Source organism: Diaphorina citri, unplaced genomic scaffold (assembly GCF_000475195.1).
Source record: "Diaphorina citri unplaced genomic scaffold, Diaci psyllid genome assembly version 1.1 scaffold88, whole genome shotgun sequence".
In the NCBI taxonomy this organism is placed as follows: domain Eukaryota; kingdom Metazoa; phylum Arthropoda; class Insecta; order Hemiptera; family Psyllidae; genus Diaphorina; species Diaphorina citri.
Window position 1 is genome coordinate 111,338 of NW_007377525.1, and position 14,730 is coordinate 126,067.

The 14,730-nt window shown below is 36.0% G+C and overlaps 1 protein-coding gene across 3 annotated transcripts; it reads left to right on the plus strand.

The window, feature by feature from the left end:
* The first annotated feature begins 100 nt into the window (after window positions 1-100).
* On the plus strand, window positions 101-14,326 carry LOC113473875 (acyl-coenzyme A thioesterase 13-like). 3 transcript variants are annotated; one of them, XM_026833314.1, is made up of 4 exons: window positions 101-225; window positions 4,928-5,030; window positions 7,211-7,398; window positions 13,537-14,326. In XM_026833314.1, the coding sequence occupies exons 2-4, from the start codon at window positions 4,956-4,958 to the stop codon at window positions 13,694-13,696; spliced, it is 423 nt and encodes a 140-aa protein (XP_026689115.1). In that variant the 5' UTR covers window positions 101-225; window positions 4,928-4,955; the 3' UTR covers window positions 13,697-14,326. The 3 variants fall into 3 exon arrangements, with proteins under 3 accessions (XP_026689115.1, XP_026689114.1, XP_026689113.1); XM_026833313.1 differs by lacking the exon at window positions 101-225 and adding an exon at window positions 232-442; XM_026833312.1 differs by lacking the exon at window positions 101-225 and adding an exon at window positions 449-571.
* The last annotated feature ends 404 nt before the right edge of the window (window positions 14,327-14,730 follow it).

Sequence of the window (14,730 nt, forward strand, 5' to 3'; positions counted from 1 at the left end):
TTGTGAAAGACGACGTTTATGGAACAGAATTTTTAAAATGCGAAGTTAGTTTTTTTTTCCAGGAACGAGCCCCATTCTATTTTCACTTTCTCTTTGGATAGCCATTGATCAGCTGTACATGGCCCGCGAAATTTGAATTTTTTATCCAGTGATAAAAACTTAAAAAGCAGTGATCTGCGAAAACGAAAAAGGGAAATCGCCGATCGCAGTGAAGTACCTAGAGAGGTGAGCGAATTCTAGTTGAGTTGAGTTTAGACTTTACTACTTTACTTTTTACTTTAGTGATAATCTGATATCCGCCAAGGGAAGTTCATTATTTTAGTTTTTTATCACAGTAGTTTCTAGTCGTGTTCGCTAGTGCTTCAAGCTCTTTGTGTGCTTTTCTTCCCCGTATTTCTCTAACTTTCTCCATACTTCAGTAGCTACTTCAGAACTTTCCAGGGTAAGCAATTTATTGATTTTCTCCAGTTTTCATATCTTCAAAATGTGTTGAGTTAAAAATGTTAGGTACCTACCTACTTTGTGTTTCTACTGCCAGATTATGTACAAAACTTAAACCCAATCCTGAAAGGTAAGTGCACTCCTTAGATCAAAAGCAGGATTTCCATGTTTGTTTGTTTTTTTTTTTTTCTTTTTATGGGACCATCAGTGACAAAAGCACATTGAACTTACAAATGTAACATTTCCTGAAGGATCAAAGTTAAGTTACTTTGTACTAAACTTCTTCAAATCTTGGCAATTCCTTTGGAAGAGGTAGGGTGATCATTTGTGCAAAACATGTGCTACCGGCTTTTGCCAGCCCCACTTAAGCTGGGTGAGGTGCTGAGGTGTAATGTGTAAAACCCCCATGTCTAAAATCCTTGGCAGTTGTACAGTGGTGAAAATTTGAAATTGAAGTGAGGGAAATACCAGTTCTCCACCATAAATAGGCTAGTGATAAGACTCGAGTGATTTTTCTCAACAGACAGACACCGAAGCGAATACAATAGTCCGTCCACTATACCTTTTATTATTAGTAATAATAAAGGAAGGACGGACTAAAAACCTGTGAAAGTCAATTTGCTACAAAACGATCGTACCGATTGAGAAATAATTCTACTCATTTCACATTCCATGACCCCTTGAGGCATTATGACATTATCCAGACATTTCACTGGGTAGGGTAAAGCACCCAACCTATCAAATACCTTAGGTATTAACGGAAGGGACCAGTGGCGAAGGTAGAGGGTTTCAGTGAATGTTGGAAAATTGGTTATCACAAAATATGGGCTTCCAAACTGATAAGAGACATACTACAGGATGGGCATGCTACGACACGGACAACATGCGTCTAATGTAGCAGTTGTTTCATTGCGGCGGTGAAACACTAATCTTTTTTAGTGTACTCAATGCATTTCACATACAGGTAGAAAATAATGTTCAACTAAATCCACCACTAATGAAAATGACGTATTTCACATACCTATCTATAGTCTATACCTATGAGTCCTATGCCACAGTATTAACAGCCTTTCTCCTATTACCTATTAATGAGTGAGAAGGAATACTGAAAACAGTTCACTGTGCAAAATGCCTATGGCCTATATTTATTATTCATTGAATGCGATCAATACTCTCAAGTTATTGACATTCAAAGGTGTATTTTGGACATTATACGTATAATTTAAGGCACTGAAAAGAGGTTTTTCTCAACCTGATTATTTTCCAACTCAAGTTGTAACTCGAGTAGAAATTACTCAAGTTGAATATTTATTCCTGGAAATTACACTGTGCCGATTTCTTACTCGAGTAGGCGTTTTTCTCAACCTGATTATTTTCCAACTCAAGTTGTAACTCGAGTAGAAATTACTCAAGTTGAATATTTATTCCTGGAAATTACACTGCACCAATTTCTTACTCGAGTAGGCATGTAGAAAGAAAAAGACAGAAAACTCTCGGTCTCGTACAGCAATACAGCATACAGCTGGTTATTGTTTATTGTATAGGGAACTAAAGATGTTGGGCTCTTCCACCATTAAATCCTTAAAAAAAATCCTGCCATTAAAGCCTTAAAAAAAAAGAACTACTCTTGATGATCTAGTTCACTGAAAAGAGTAGTTCATTTTTTAGCTCAATGAATCTTTACACATCTCCAAGTCGAACTCGCACCGTCTAGCTGTAGACACTCATCGAGTAGGTACCTAAATTGATCAAAAATACAGGCTGACAAGAAATGAGAACAAAATTTTTGTTTTTTTTTTTTGGGTGTACGAAAAGTTACTTTATTGTTTAGTGTATACCATCAATACGAAGAAAAAACATTACTCCTCCATAGCTCACTCAAAAGTTTTAGCTATGGTGAAGCAATGTTAATCTTCACGTTGAATAATAAAATTCTATTTACAAATACAGAAAATAAAACACAGATGTAAGTTAAAGATTAATGGAATATAAAAAGAAGAATAAACTAATAAAGGATAAAATTCAATGTAATAGAAAGGTAGTAAAGAAATAATATTTTTTTAAATATTATTTTTGCAAAAATATTTATAGGAATTAAAAAAGAAGCATATTTTAATTACCATCACCCACCATCACCATTCTATTTTATACTGGCTTTTTCCTTATACCTATACCTCCATTTATTTCAGGACGAGGAAAACTAGAATTTTAATAGGTAGGTATAGGTACGGATAATGTTCGTTCTCGGAACGGCTGGCTTTCTCCTATCCTGTCTTCCTTCTCTCTTTGATTTCGGAACGATAAGACATTAGCAGTTACGACAGGCCTTGATCTTCGTCGAAGCTTAACCCATCCTTCAGGGCTGTTGGCCCCTACACCTAAGCCTCGGAGTGAGGGCCTTGATCTTGGTTCTTGATTATTGTTCTTAAATCTATAAAATAAAATATACGAGACCTTGTTTAGACAGCTGGGGTAAAGGGACTTTTTAGTCTCATTCGAGCAGGACAAACAAGGTATATTCTATTCTATTGATTAAAACTTTCTCTCCTCTTTCAGATATCTGAAGCCGGCCAAGAAAGGTGACGACATTGTGATTGAGGCTACCACCTCCAAAGCAGGCCGCACGTTGGCCTACCTGGACTGCAAGATCTACATCAAGCAGAGTTGTGAACTAGTGGCCACCGCATCTCATTGTAAGTTCATTCGCGAGGATTGAACCAGGTCCTTGCTTTCTTCTTCCTCTTTCTGTTTACAATAGCTGGATTTTCCTTTGGAAACGATTTCCCCTCGGACCCATCTTTTTGGTTCGTTTCAAACATGTTTTGTTCATTCGACATCGGGGCTATTTGTTGGCAAGCCTAAAGTTCGAATACCACCCCTCTTCAAAATGGCACTTCATCTTGGATTTCCAATAAAAACGTATTTTAATATGTGACTTTTTTAAGTCATCATTTCAAATTTCTCTTTGGACTGGCAGCGGATGTGGTGGCGCCATTACGTTCAAACTAGGGCTATTTGTTGGCAAGCCTAAAGTTCGAATACCACCCCTCTTCAAAATGGCACTTCATCTTGGATTTCCAATAAAAACGTATTTTATTATATAACTTTTTTAAGTCATCATTTCAAATTTTTCTTTGAACTGGCAGCGGGTGTGGTGGCGCCATTACGTTCAAACTAGTCCAAAGAGAAATTTCGTATGATGACTGAAAAAAGTTACATAATAAAATACAGCTTGGTTTAGTACTGGTGTTACCACGCCAAAAGAGGTGAAATCATCTCGGTTTCCGAAAGGAAAATACGACTAATGTACAGCGCTTTTTTCTACGTTCCTTTGTCTTTGTATTGGATGTCATGTACGGAGTGTTAATATTGAACCTCAGGAAAAGTATATTATTCCACCTCAAAGCTTTCTAAGTCATTGCATAAATCCGGACTTTGACAGCTGGTTTTTGTTTGTTTTTGTGCGAGTAGGCGAGCGAGTGGATAGTATGCATAGTAGATGGTGATGGCCGCAAGAAAGGAGAGGGGCTAGTGAATCATTCAAACGAATAGGTAGTTTTTCTGACAAATAGATTTGTACTTGAGTAGAAACTGTATGTTGCAATAATATGTGGTGAGTGGACTAGGGTCAGAGAACTCAATGAGCAGTAAGAGGTTCTTTAAGTTTAAAGAGGTTGTTAACGCTTCACCCACATCCTCGTTGACACGAAATCCATTAAAATTAATTAAGGTCTTTGAAATAGGGGCCATTTCTGTAATTTTCTATTTTATACTGGCTTTTTCCTTATACCTATACCTCCATTTATTTCAGGACGAGGAAAACTAGAATTTTAATAGGTAGGTATAGGCCAATGAGCAGTTTTTTTTTCCACTCGTAGCAGTCGTAGCAGATTTCCGCACCAAATGATAAAAATTCTACTCAAGTAGAACAAAATAATAATTGAGTGGACTTGAGTAAAGTCAAACTTGAGTCCACTCGAGTAAAATCATTCACAGGTAGATTTGTACTTGAGTAGAAACTGTATGTTGCAATAATATGTGGTGAGTGGACTAGGGTCAGAGAACTCAATGAGCAGTTTTTTTTTCCACTCGTAGCAGTCGTAGCAGATTTCCGCACCAAATGATAAAAATTCTACTCGAGTAGAACAAAATAATAATTGAGTGGACTTGAGTAAAGTCAAACTTGAGTCCACTCGAGTAAAATCATTCACAGCCCATCACTAAAATAGGCTTGTTCTTGACAGATTTCTATTTCTACTCTCTACACTTTGCATTTCATCCAAAGGTAAAAACTTTTTTTTTTTTTAATTATTATTATTTTACTTTTTGAACAGGTACATACTTTCCAGGAGTACAAATACTCTAAGTAAATGTGTATGTGTTAAAGGTTTTTACTCCATGTCTTACATTATAATCTTAAATCATGAATTGAAGTAAAAAAATAAATTAATAAAAAAATATAATACTATGTTTTATCTGCTTTTAGACTTTACTGCAAGTTTTCTCAACAGAAAATGGACATCAAAGGAGTTTCTGGAATTCTTCAAAAGATGATTGACCATGGAGGACATGACACAATTTTGAAAAAGGTAACCAACATTTCTTTTTGGTAATTATGCAGAAGTCATGTCCGTGGAAAAGAAGAGCTCCTTTTTGTATTTAACCTAACCCTATAATAACACTAAACACTAATCACTGCTCTAATTGTGAAAACTCGTTCTTGTGTTTAACCTAACCCTATAATAACACTGGTCACTGCTTGTTTGTGCCAGTTCCTTTGATAGCAATATTCCACGGATGTGACTTCTGCACAAGTACCATCTTTTTTCCAACTTTTTGTCTTGAGATATGAGGTTTTACTGAAAACAATCTTTGTGTTTTGCTTCATCAGGCTGTGTAAGTAGATATGAGAAAACCACTTTCATTTTCCCATTCCTTCACACTATTAATAAAGTAAATCACATGGTAACAGATTATTCCATATTATTTGATTAAGATCAATTTGCTAGGTAAGGACTTGGTTATTTAAGTAATTATAATTACATAAGTTGGTACCTGTGTGGGAAAAATGGTTACATGGAATAATAAATCATGTGCCTGTAACTTCTGTGTTCTCATAAAAATCATTTTACATGGGAAAAAATATCCTAATATCCTAAGTTTCCATTGGAATTTACATAGGAAAAAATATCCTCTAATGACTCTAATCAATAACATCATTATTACATATTCATAATACATTTGTGGAAAGTCTTGTACCTACCTAAGTAATCCTTTTTACTGTAGAAAAAATTCCCTTTGTTGTTCTTTAGAACCCATTAAAAAAATCCAAATCAAGTGTGTTGTTAGGAAACTCCACATACTATTTGGGATGCCTTCCATATTTCATAAAATTTTCATTACCCTATGTTTATTCTAAGTTTTAAATTCCCATTTCCTGAGATACTGATGAAGATGTCAGATCATCAGGATGTAAAATCTTTTATGAGCAAGACTGCATGTTAATTTCCAACGTTTATTAATGTCTGTGGCTTGACAACCTGGCACATTCTCATTTAACGTCTCCTAGCGAGATAATCATAGCTTATTTCATATTCATAATTTCATACTTTACACAGGTGCTACTATACAACTATACATACGACCTTCAAGTTCACATGTGCTGAGCTTAATGAATCAATGTAGGCTCGCGACACTACAGCATTACGTCAGTGACTTTACTTGATTACTTGTTATCTCGTGGCTCGTTGATTACAAGGTCGTTGTTGCCTTTGCTTTGTTTTAGAGCTTTGATTCTCGATCTTGGTTTGGGTTCTTTTTTTTTATTGAACGTTATTTACAGAGGGAAACTATAACAATCAGAGCCTTGTCCCTCCGGGTTTGGGTTCAATTTCTCATCAAATCAATGATTTCCTTATCGAGGTGGGGAACTTTTCCAAATCTGATGAAACGACGAAGAAAGTCGCGAATAATGAACCAAACAGAAATTATATCAATTTTACATTGAAAGCGCTACGTTCTGGCATTCTACGAAGTACCTAGCTCGTTTTTAATAAGCAATGAAAAAATATGAATAGGTAATAGAGTATTTAATAAAGTTTTACACAGAGAAGAGAAATATCTGAGGTATTTCATCGTTCAATCTGATGACCTAGTTTTTCATTTTGGTATTCTCTAATAAAGAACAGGTTCAGCAGACGTTGGATTGCTTCCCAAAATCCACTCAAGTATGCTATGAACATTTTTGCTATCAGGACAAAAAGTCGTCGCTTTCTTAATCGCGAACTGTGAATGGTAGTGATAGACTTTGTACCTATGTCAGGGTCTAGTGCAAATGTAGGTGAATCCAGCAATTAAACTTTGCGCTGTGGTGAATTTATAAAGAGATGCAAGTTCCCGGTCAGATGACTGAAGTAGCAATCGTCCAATGTGACGAAAAATCTGGATATCCTAATACCTGCTTACTCAAGTGTTCGTTTCTTATTGCACTGAGGTAACACGTGTTGTATAGTTGCAATTCAAAATTGCGACTCTTTAATGGTGTCTGTAGACGATCCGTCGCAATATTGTTAGAAATAACAAAAAGGAACCTCTAGTGAACTTTCTGACGAACAACTCTGTATAAAATTGAACCTCGTTTAATTCTTTCCCATGTCCCATCCTACTGCGGGGGTAAAAGGACTTTTCAGTCTCGTCCTAGCAGCAGTATATATGAGGGTATATTCTATTCTATTCCATTCTGTTTCTATTCTATTCTACCTGATTTCAGGTCCAAATCGTGGAAGTGAAAGACGACGGAACATGCAAGGCAGAACTTCATATTGACCAGGAGCACACCAACATATTCGGCACTCTGCACGGAGGTTATATCGCTACCCTGGTGGATATCATTACGTCACTCGCTCTGTTTGCACATCCACGCCAAGGCAAGGGTGTGTCGGTCAACCTCAATGTTTCGTAAGTAGCCAGGTCCTTATTACTGGATTTTTACTTTCTATTACTACAGTATAGCGAGCCATACTAGTAATGAAAATATTGTAATCGGTCCAAATTTATTTTTTCTTTTTAAGATGTTTGATTGAGGGAGCTGAAGCTGCAACTTCTAAGGATTTGAGGTCTTATATCGTTCCGAATGCGAAGATAAAAGAAAGACAGGATAAGAAAAAGTTTCATAGATGGAGCTTTAACTTCAAACGTAAGAAAGACAGGATAAGAGAAAACCAGGCCTTCTGAGAACGAACCTCACCTGTCTAGAATGAAATCCGCCCCTTGCGGGAATCGAACCCGCGACCTATAAGAGTTTTCACTATTTGAGCAGTGACCAGTGTTATGTAATTGGATAATAGGTAAATAGGTATGTGTACAACAAACACAAACAGGTTTTATTGGATGAGGGATCTCTTGACAAAACCCACTCAACACTCACTATGGAGCAATAGAGATGCTATTTTAAGCAGAGATTTGAATGCTATTGAGACTCCTGCCATCTTCATACCTAGGGTTCCAAGGGGGGAAAGGAAATTAAAACTTTTTTGGGTTTAAAAAAAAAAAAAAAAAAAAAAAAAAAAAAAAAAAACCCAACCAAACCAAAACAGAAAAAAAAAACAATATTAGAAATTATTCCTTAAAAAAAAAAATAATAATAATAATAATAAAAGAAAAAAGAGCAGAATTCAAATAAAGTTATATGCAGTATGCACCCTAATAATATTATATTAATATAATTCATTTTATAACTTAGGTAAATACCTACTTAATATCATTCTAAATTTTTTTATCAATGTCCTACACAAGCCTTGAGCTTATAGGACAGTGATGTACTACTATCAATGATGTTGAAATGTCACATGTTATAAAATAAATATATACCTAGTTGGTAACCTAATGTACAGCGCTTTTTTCTACGTTCCTTTGTCTTTGTATTGGATGTCATGTACGGAGTGTTAATATTGAACCTCAGGAAAAGTATTATTCCACCTCAAAGCTTTCTAAGTCATTGCATAAATCCGGAATTTGACAGCTGGTTTTTGTTTGTTTTTGTGTTTTTTTTACGGATTGACAATTTCAGGTTTATTTATATCTCATGTTTGAGGGTTATGAGGGGTGTTATTATTGACAAAGTCTAGACATGAAATTTATCATTCCAGTACTAAGTACTTATTATTCCTATCATTGTTGACTATCAACTATTACCTATGTAGGTACAATGGTACATATGTGTAAATACTTCCGGTACGCGCAAATTATCAGATAAATACATATGCAAACCTTTCTAAAAGGTTCTATTCTTCGATCTTATTACGTAATTTATAGTTGAAATCATTTTAATAAATGATTTAGTTATGTCCGGTAGTTACATTTATTTTTGTATCTATGTACAAATACTTCCGGTACGCGCAAATTATCAGATAAATACATATGCAAACCTTTCTAAAAGGTTCTATTCTTCGATCTTATTACGTAATTTGTAATTGAAATCATTTTAATAAATGATTTAGTTATGTCCGGTAGTTACATTTATTTTTGTATCTATGTATACGTCCGAGCAAGAATATGAAATAAAATTTGCCTAAAGTTGAAGGGAAGTGGGACTCAAGTTGAGATGAAAATGCAGAAAAACCATGAAACTCCATTTCGTGTTAATATAGGCCGGGCGCCTCCGGGCACGCTTGATTGTAACTATTAAGGTTGTGGTTATGTACCGGGTTGGGAAAGGCAAGGTTGGTAAACTTGTCTTGTTTTTCAGTTACCACTCCCATTCCAAACTGTAGAAACAATGTCCTGTCTCACCTAGTCCGAGCTCATCTCAACCTGGTACATAACCACAACCTAAAACCGGACAATGTTTTTTTTTTTTTTTGTGCTATAAGAGATGCATTAGAAATAAGATACGACACACAGCTTTATTACTTTATAGTCTGTTATTTTATGTACTAGCTATCCTCGGTTGTTACACTATAAACCCTCTAAGTATTATTATTAAGTATTTTGGGTTCCTATGTAAGCTTATAATAGCCCACATTTTTTGTTATTGTTATTTTAGTTATTACTCGTATTTTACATTTTACCAGCGAACAAAATACCTTCTAAGTACTTTACAAGTCTATCATTAATTATGCTCTTAGTATTACTGCTGATAAAAGTGCAAATGTTCAAGGCATTTCCTTTGTAGAGTACCGCTCAATAGTTTCAAATACACTGTTTTCCTCCTTTTTGACGATAAGAAGTTGCCACCATGTAGCTCTAACATATTAATATGCAATACCACGTACTCACAATAAGTACATATTAAATAAAATTGTCTTACTAGGGGTACTCACTAAGTATCTTGCTGGGGCACATTAAAAAGGGTCTCGTGGCTCGTTGATTACAAGGTCGTTGTTGCCTTTGCTTTGTTTTAGAGCTTTGATTCTCGATCTTGGTTTGGGTTCTTTCTCGTGGCTCGTTGATTACAAGGTCGTTGTTGCCTTTGCTTTGTTTTAGAGCTTTGATTCTCGATCTTGGTTTGGGTTCTTTTTTTTATTGAACGTTATTTACAGAGGGAAACTATAACAATCAGAGTCCTTGTCCCTCCGGGTTTGGGTTCAATTTCTCATCAAATCAATGATTTCCTTATCGAGGTGGGGAACTTTTCCAAATCTGATGAAACGACGAAGAAAGTCGCGAATAATGAACCAACAGAAATTATATCAATTTTACATTGAAAGCGCTACGTTCTGGCATCTACGAAGTACCTAGCTCGTTTTTAATAAATGAAAAATATGAATAGGTAATAGAGGTATTTAATAAAGTTTTACACAGAGAAGAGAAATATCTGAGGTATTTCATCGTTCAATCCTGATGACCTAGTTTTTCATTTTGGATTTCTAATAAAGAACAAGGTTCAGCAGACGTTGGATTGCTTCCAAAATCCACTCAAGTATGCTATGAACATTTTTGCTATCAGGACAAAAGTTCGTCGCTTTCTTAATCGCGAACTGTGATGGGTAGTGATAGACTTTGTACCTATGTCAGGGTCTAGTGCAAATGTAGGTGAATCCAGCAATTAAACTTTGACGCTGTGGTGAATTTATAAAGAGATGCAAGTTCCGGTCAGATGACTGAAGTTAAGCAATCGTCCAATGTGACGAAAATCTGGATACCTAATACCTGCTTACTCAAGTGTTCGTTTCTTATTGCACTGAGGTAACACGTGTTGTATAGTTGCAATTCAAATTGCGACTCTTTAATGGTGTCTGTAGACGATCCGCGTCAATATTGTTAGAAATAACAAAAAGGAACCTCTAGTGAACTTTCTGACGAACAACTCTGTATAAAATTGAACCTCGTTTAATTCTTTCCCATGTCCCATCCTACTGCGGGGGTAAAAGGACTTTTCAGTCTCGTCCTAGCAGCAGTATATATGAGGTATATTCTATTCTATTCCATTCTATTTCTATTCTATTCTACTGATTTCAGGTCCAAATCGTGGAAGTGAAAGACGACGGAACGTGTCCCATCCTACTGCGGGGGTAAAAGGACTTTTCAGTCTCGTCCTAGCAGCAGTATATATGAGGTATATTCTATTCTATTCCATTCTGTTTCTATTCTATTCTACTGATTTCAGGTCCAAATCGTGGAAGTGAAAGACGACGGAACAGTACTCACAATAAGTACATATTAAATAAAATTGTCTTACTAGGGGTACTCACTAAGTATCTTGCTGGGGCACATTAAAAAGGGAGTAAGTAAACCAGCGTTTATCTCGGCGGCCATCATACCTCTGGCTTCAGTTAAGCCTTTACAACAACAATAACCAGGGGCACTACTAAATTATTTTCCTTATTTTTTGTGCCCTTTTGTTACCTGGGTTCATTTATTGTAAAACTTTGACTTTAATTTTTTTTAAAGAGGTTTATAGAAAATTTTCAGCGGTACTGTCTACCTAAAAGATTAGGTGTGAACATTCCTTATCTATCAATATTGTGTAACCGGTACCCCGGTGGGTGTTATTAATATGTTTATCAGTGCAATGTGCATATACTACATAGTTTATTTGATGCATACTATTAGGATCACTACTGGAATTTTTGTGCCGTTAATGTAGCCTTCAAGAACAAAATTTCTCATGAATTATTTACTGTTACCACATCCCCTATGAATATTTATTTCGATAATGATCTTAAAATATTCCTGTTGATTACTGTGTGATATACCTTCCTGGGTAATTAACTAATTATGTATGTAATGAAAAGAAGGGACCTTTAGGGACTACTATCTGATTCTAGTGTGTAGATTTCAGGATTGCAATTTGTTTTCAATGAGAAGCATTTCTCTGAAGATTAAACGGTAAAATTTCCAACGAATGATTTCCTACATTCCTTTAGTTCTTATTTTGTCAGTGTATCAAGGAAAAAAAGTTTTGGAGCTCGGTAAAAAAAAGAGAAGTACATAGCTTCTGATGATGTATAATTTGTCATCATTATTATTATCAATAATTTTAATGGTTCCCATACAATAATAATAGTATTAGTTTACTACCGGTTTAAAGCGACTTTTTAATCCTAATTGAACAGTATACATAAGCACTCTCGTTATATTATACCTATCTCTTTTTATTTGGTGTTGGGCACCTAATTTACATTTTAAGTTTTAATTGGATGTTAGTTGTGGATTTATTTAACTGTATTTTTTCTGTACTTAAATAATTATGTGATAGACAGTTGAATTTTGTGCTTTAAGGTATTGTTTTTTTGTGTTGCTGATATCCCTACTTGTTTTTGCGGTTAAAAGCTTTTCGAATGTTTTAGAAAACACTAAAATCTAAATACCTACTGAGCTACTGATTTAATGTTAGGCGGTGTGAGATTGTCTTGCGAGCAAATTTTTGCATATTTGTCAAATACATTCGCATCCTAGTCTGAGCGTAGGGTCTTTAGTAAGCACACCTGGGCATCTTTACACGAACCATACAATCTACCTCGTCAGTCGAAGTAGTCGAACATTGAGAAATAATTCTACTCATTTCACATTCCATGACCCCTTGAGGCATTATGACATTATCCAGACATTTCACTGGGTAGGGTAAAGCACCCAACCTATCAAATACCTTAGGTATTAACGGAAGGGACCAGTGGCGAAGGTAGAGGGTTTCAGTGAATGTTGGAAAATTGGTTATCACAAAATATGGGCTTCCAAACTGATAAGAGACATACTACAGGATGGGCATGCTACGACACGGACAACATGCGTCTAATGTAGCAGTTGTTTCATTGCGGCGGTGAAACACTAATCTTTTTTAGTGTACTCAATGCATTTCACATACAGGTAGAAAATAATGTTCAACTAAATCCACCACTAATGAAAATGACGTATTTCACATATTTTTACCTATGAGTCCTATGCCACAGTATTAACAGCCTTTCTCCTATTACCTATTAATGAGTGAGAAGGAATACTGAAAACAGTTCACTGTGCAAAATGCCTATGGCCTATATTTATTATTCATTGAATGCGATCAATACTCTTAAGTTATTGACATTCAAAGGTGTATTTTGGACATTATACGTATAATTTAAGGCACTGAAAAGAGGTTCTTTAAGTTTAAAGAGGTTGTTAACGCTTCACCCACATCCTCGTTGACACGAAATCCATTAAAATTAATTAAGGTCTTTGAAATAGGGGCCATTTCTGTAATTTTCTATTTTATACTGGCTTTTTCCTTATACCTATACCTCCATTTATTTCAGGACGAGGAAAACTAGAATTTTAATAGGTAGGTATAGGTACGGATAATGTTCGTTCTCGGAACGGCTGGCTTTCTCCTATCCTGTCTTCCTTCTCTCTTTGATTTCGGAACGATAAGACATTAGCAGTTACGACAGGCCTTGATCTTCGTCGAAGCTTAACCCATCCTTCAGGGCTGTTGGCCCCTACACCTAAGCCTCGGAGTGAGGGCCTTGATCTTGGTTCTTGATTATTGTTCTTAAATCTATAAAATAAAATATACGAGACCTTGTTTAGACAGCTGGGGTAAAGGGACTTTTTAGTCTCATTCGAGCAGGACAAACAAGGTATATTCTATTCTATTGATTAAAACTTTCTCTCCTCTTTCAGATATCTGAAGCCGGCCAAGAAAGGTGACGACATTGTGATTGAGGCTACCACCTCCAAAGCAGGCCGCACGTTGGCCTACCTGGACTGCAAGATCTACATCAAGCAGAGTTGTGAACTAGTGGCCACCGCATCTCATTGTAAGTTCATTCGCGAGGATTGAACCAGGTCCTTGCTTTCTTCTTCCTCTTTCTGTTTACAATAGCTGGATTTTCCTTTGGAAACGATTTCCCCTCGGACCCATCTTTTTGGTTCGTTTCAAACATGTTTTGTTCATTCGACATCGGGGCTATTTGTTGGCAAGCCTAAAGTTCGAATACCACCCCTCTTCAAAATGGCACTTCATCTTGGATTTCCAATAAAAACGTATTTTAATATGTGACTTTTTTAAGTCATCATTTCAAATTTCTCTTTGGACTGGCAGCGGATGTGGTGGCGCCATTACGTTCAAACTATAGTCCAAAGAGAAATTTCGTATGATGACTGAAAAAAGTTACATAATAAAATACAGCTTGGTTTAGTACTGGTGTTACCACGCCAAAAGAGGTGAAATCATCTCGGTTTCCGAAAGGAAAATACGACTAATGTACAGCGCTTTTTTCTACGTTCCTTTGTCTTTGTATTGGATGTCATGTACGGAGTGTTAATATTGAACCTCAGGAAAAGTATTATTCCACCTCAAAGCTTTCTAAGTCATTGCATAAATCCGGACTTTGACAGCTGGTTTTTGTTTGTTTTTGTGTTTTTTTACGGATTGACAATTTCAGGTTTATTTATATCTCATGTTTGAGGGTTATGAGGGGTGTTATTATTGACAAAGTCTAGACATGAAATTTATCATTCCAGTACTTAACCTAACTCTATAATAACACTAATCACTGCTCTAATTGTGAAAACTCCTTTTTGTGTTTAACCTAACCCTATAATGACACTGGTCACTGCTTGTTTGTGCCTTTTCCTTTGGTAGCAATCTTTCACTGATGTGACTTCTGCACAAGTACCTCATATTCTGTATAGTTCTTTAGAATTCCATTTAGCCAGCCTAGTTAACTTGGTTGGTAGCGCTAAGCCGCGGGTTCGATTCCCGCCTGGGGCGGATTCTATCCTGAACAGATAATCTTCGTTCTCGGAACGGCTGGCTTTCTTCTATCCTGTCTTCCTCCTCTCTTCGATTTCGGGACGATAAGACCTTAGCAG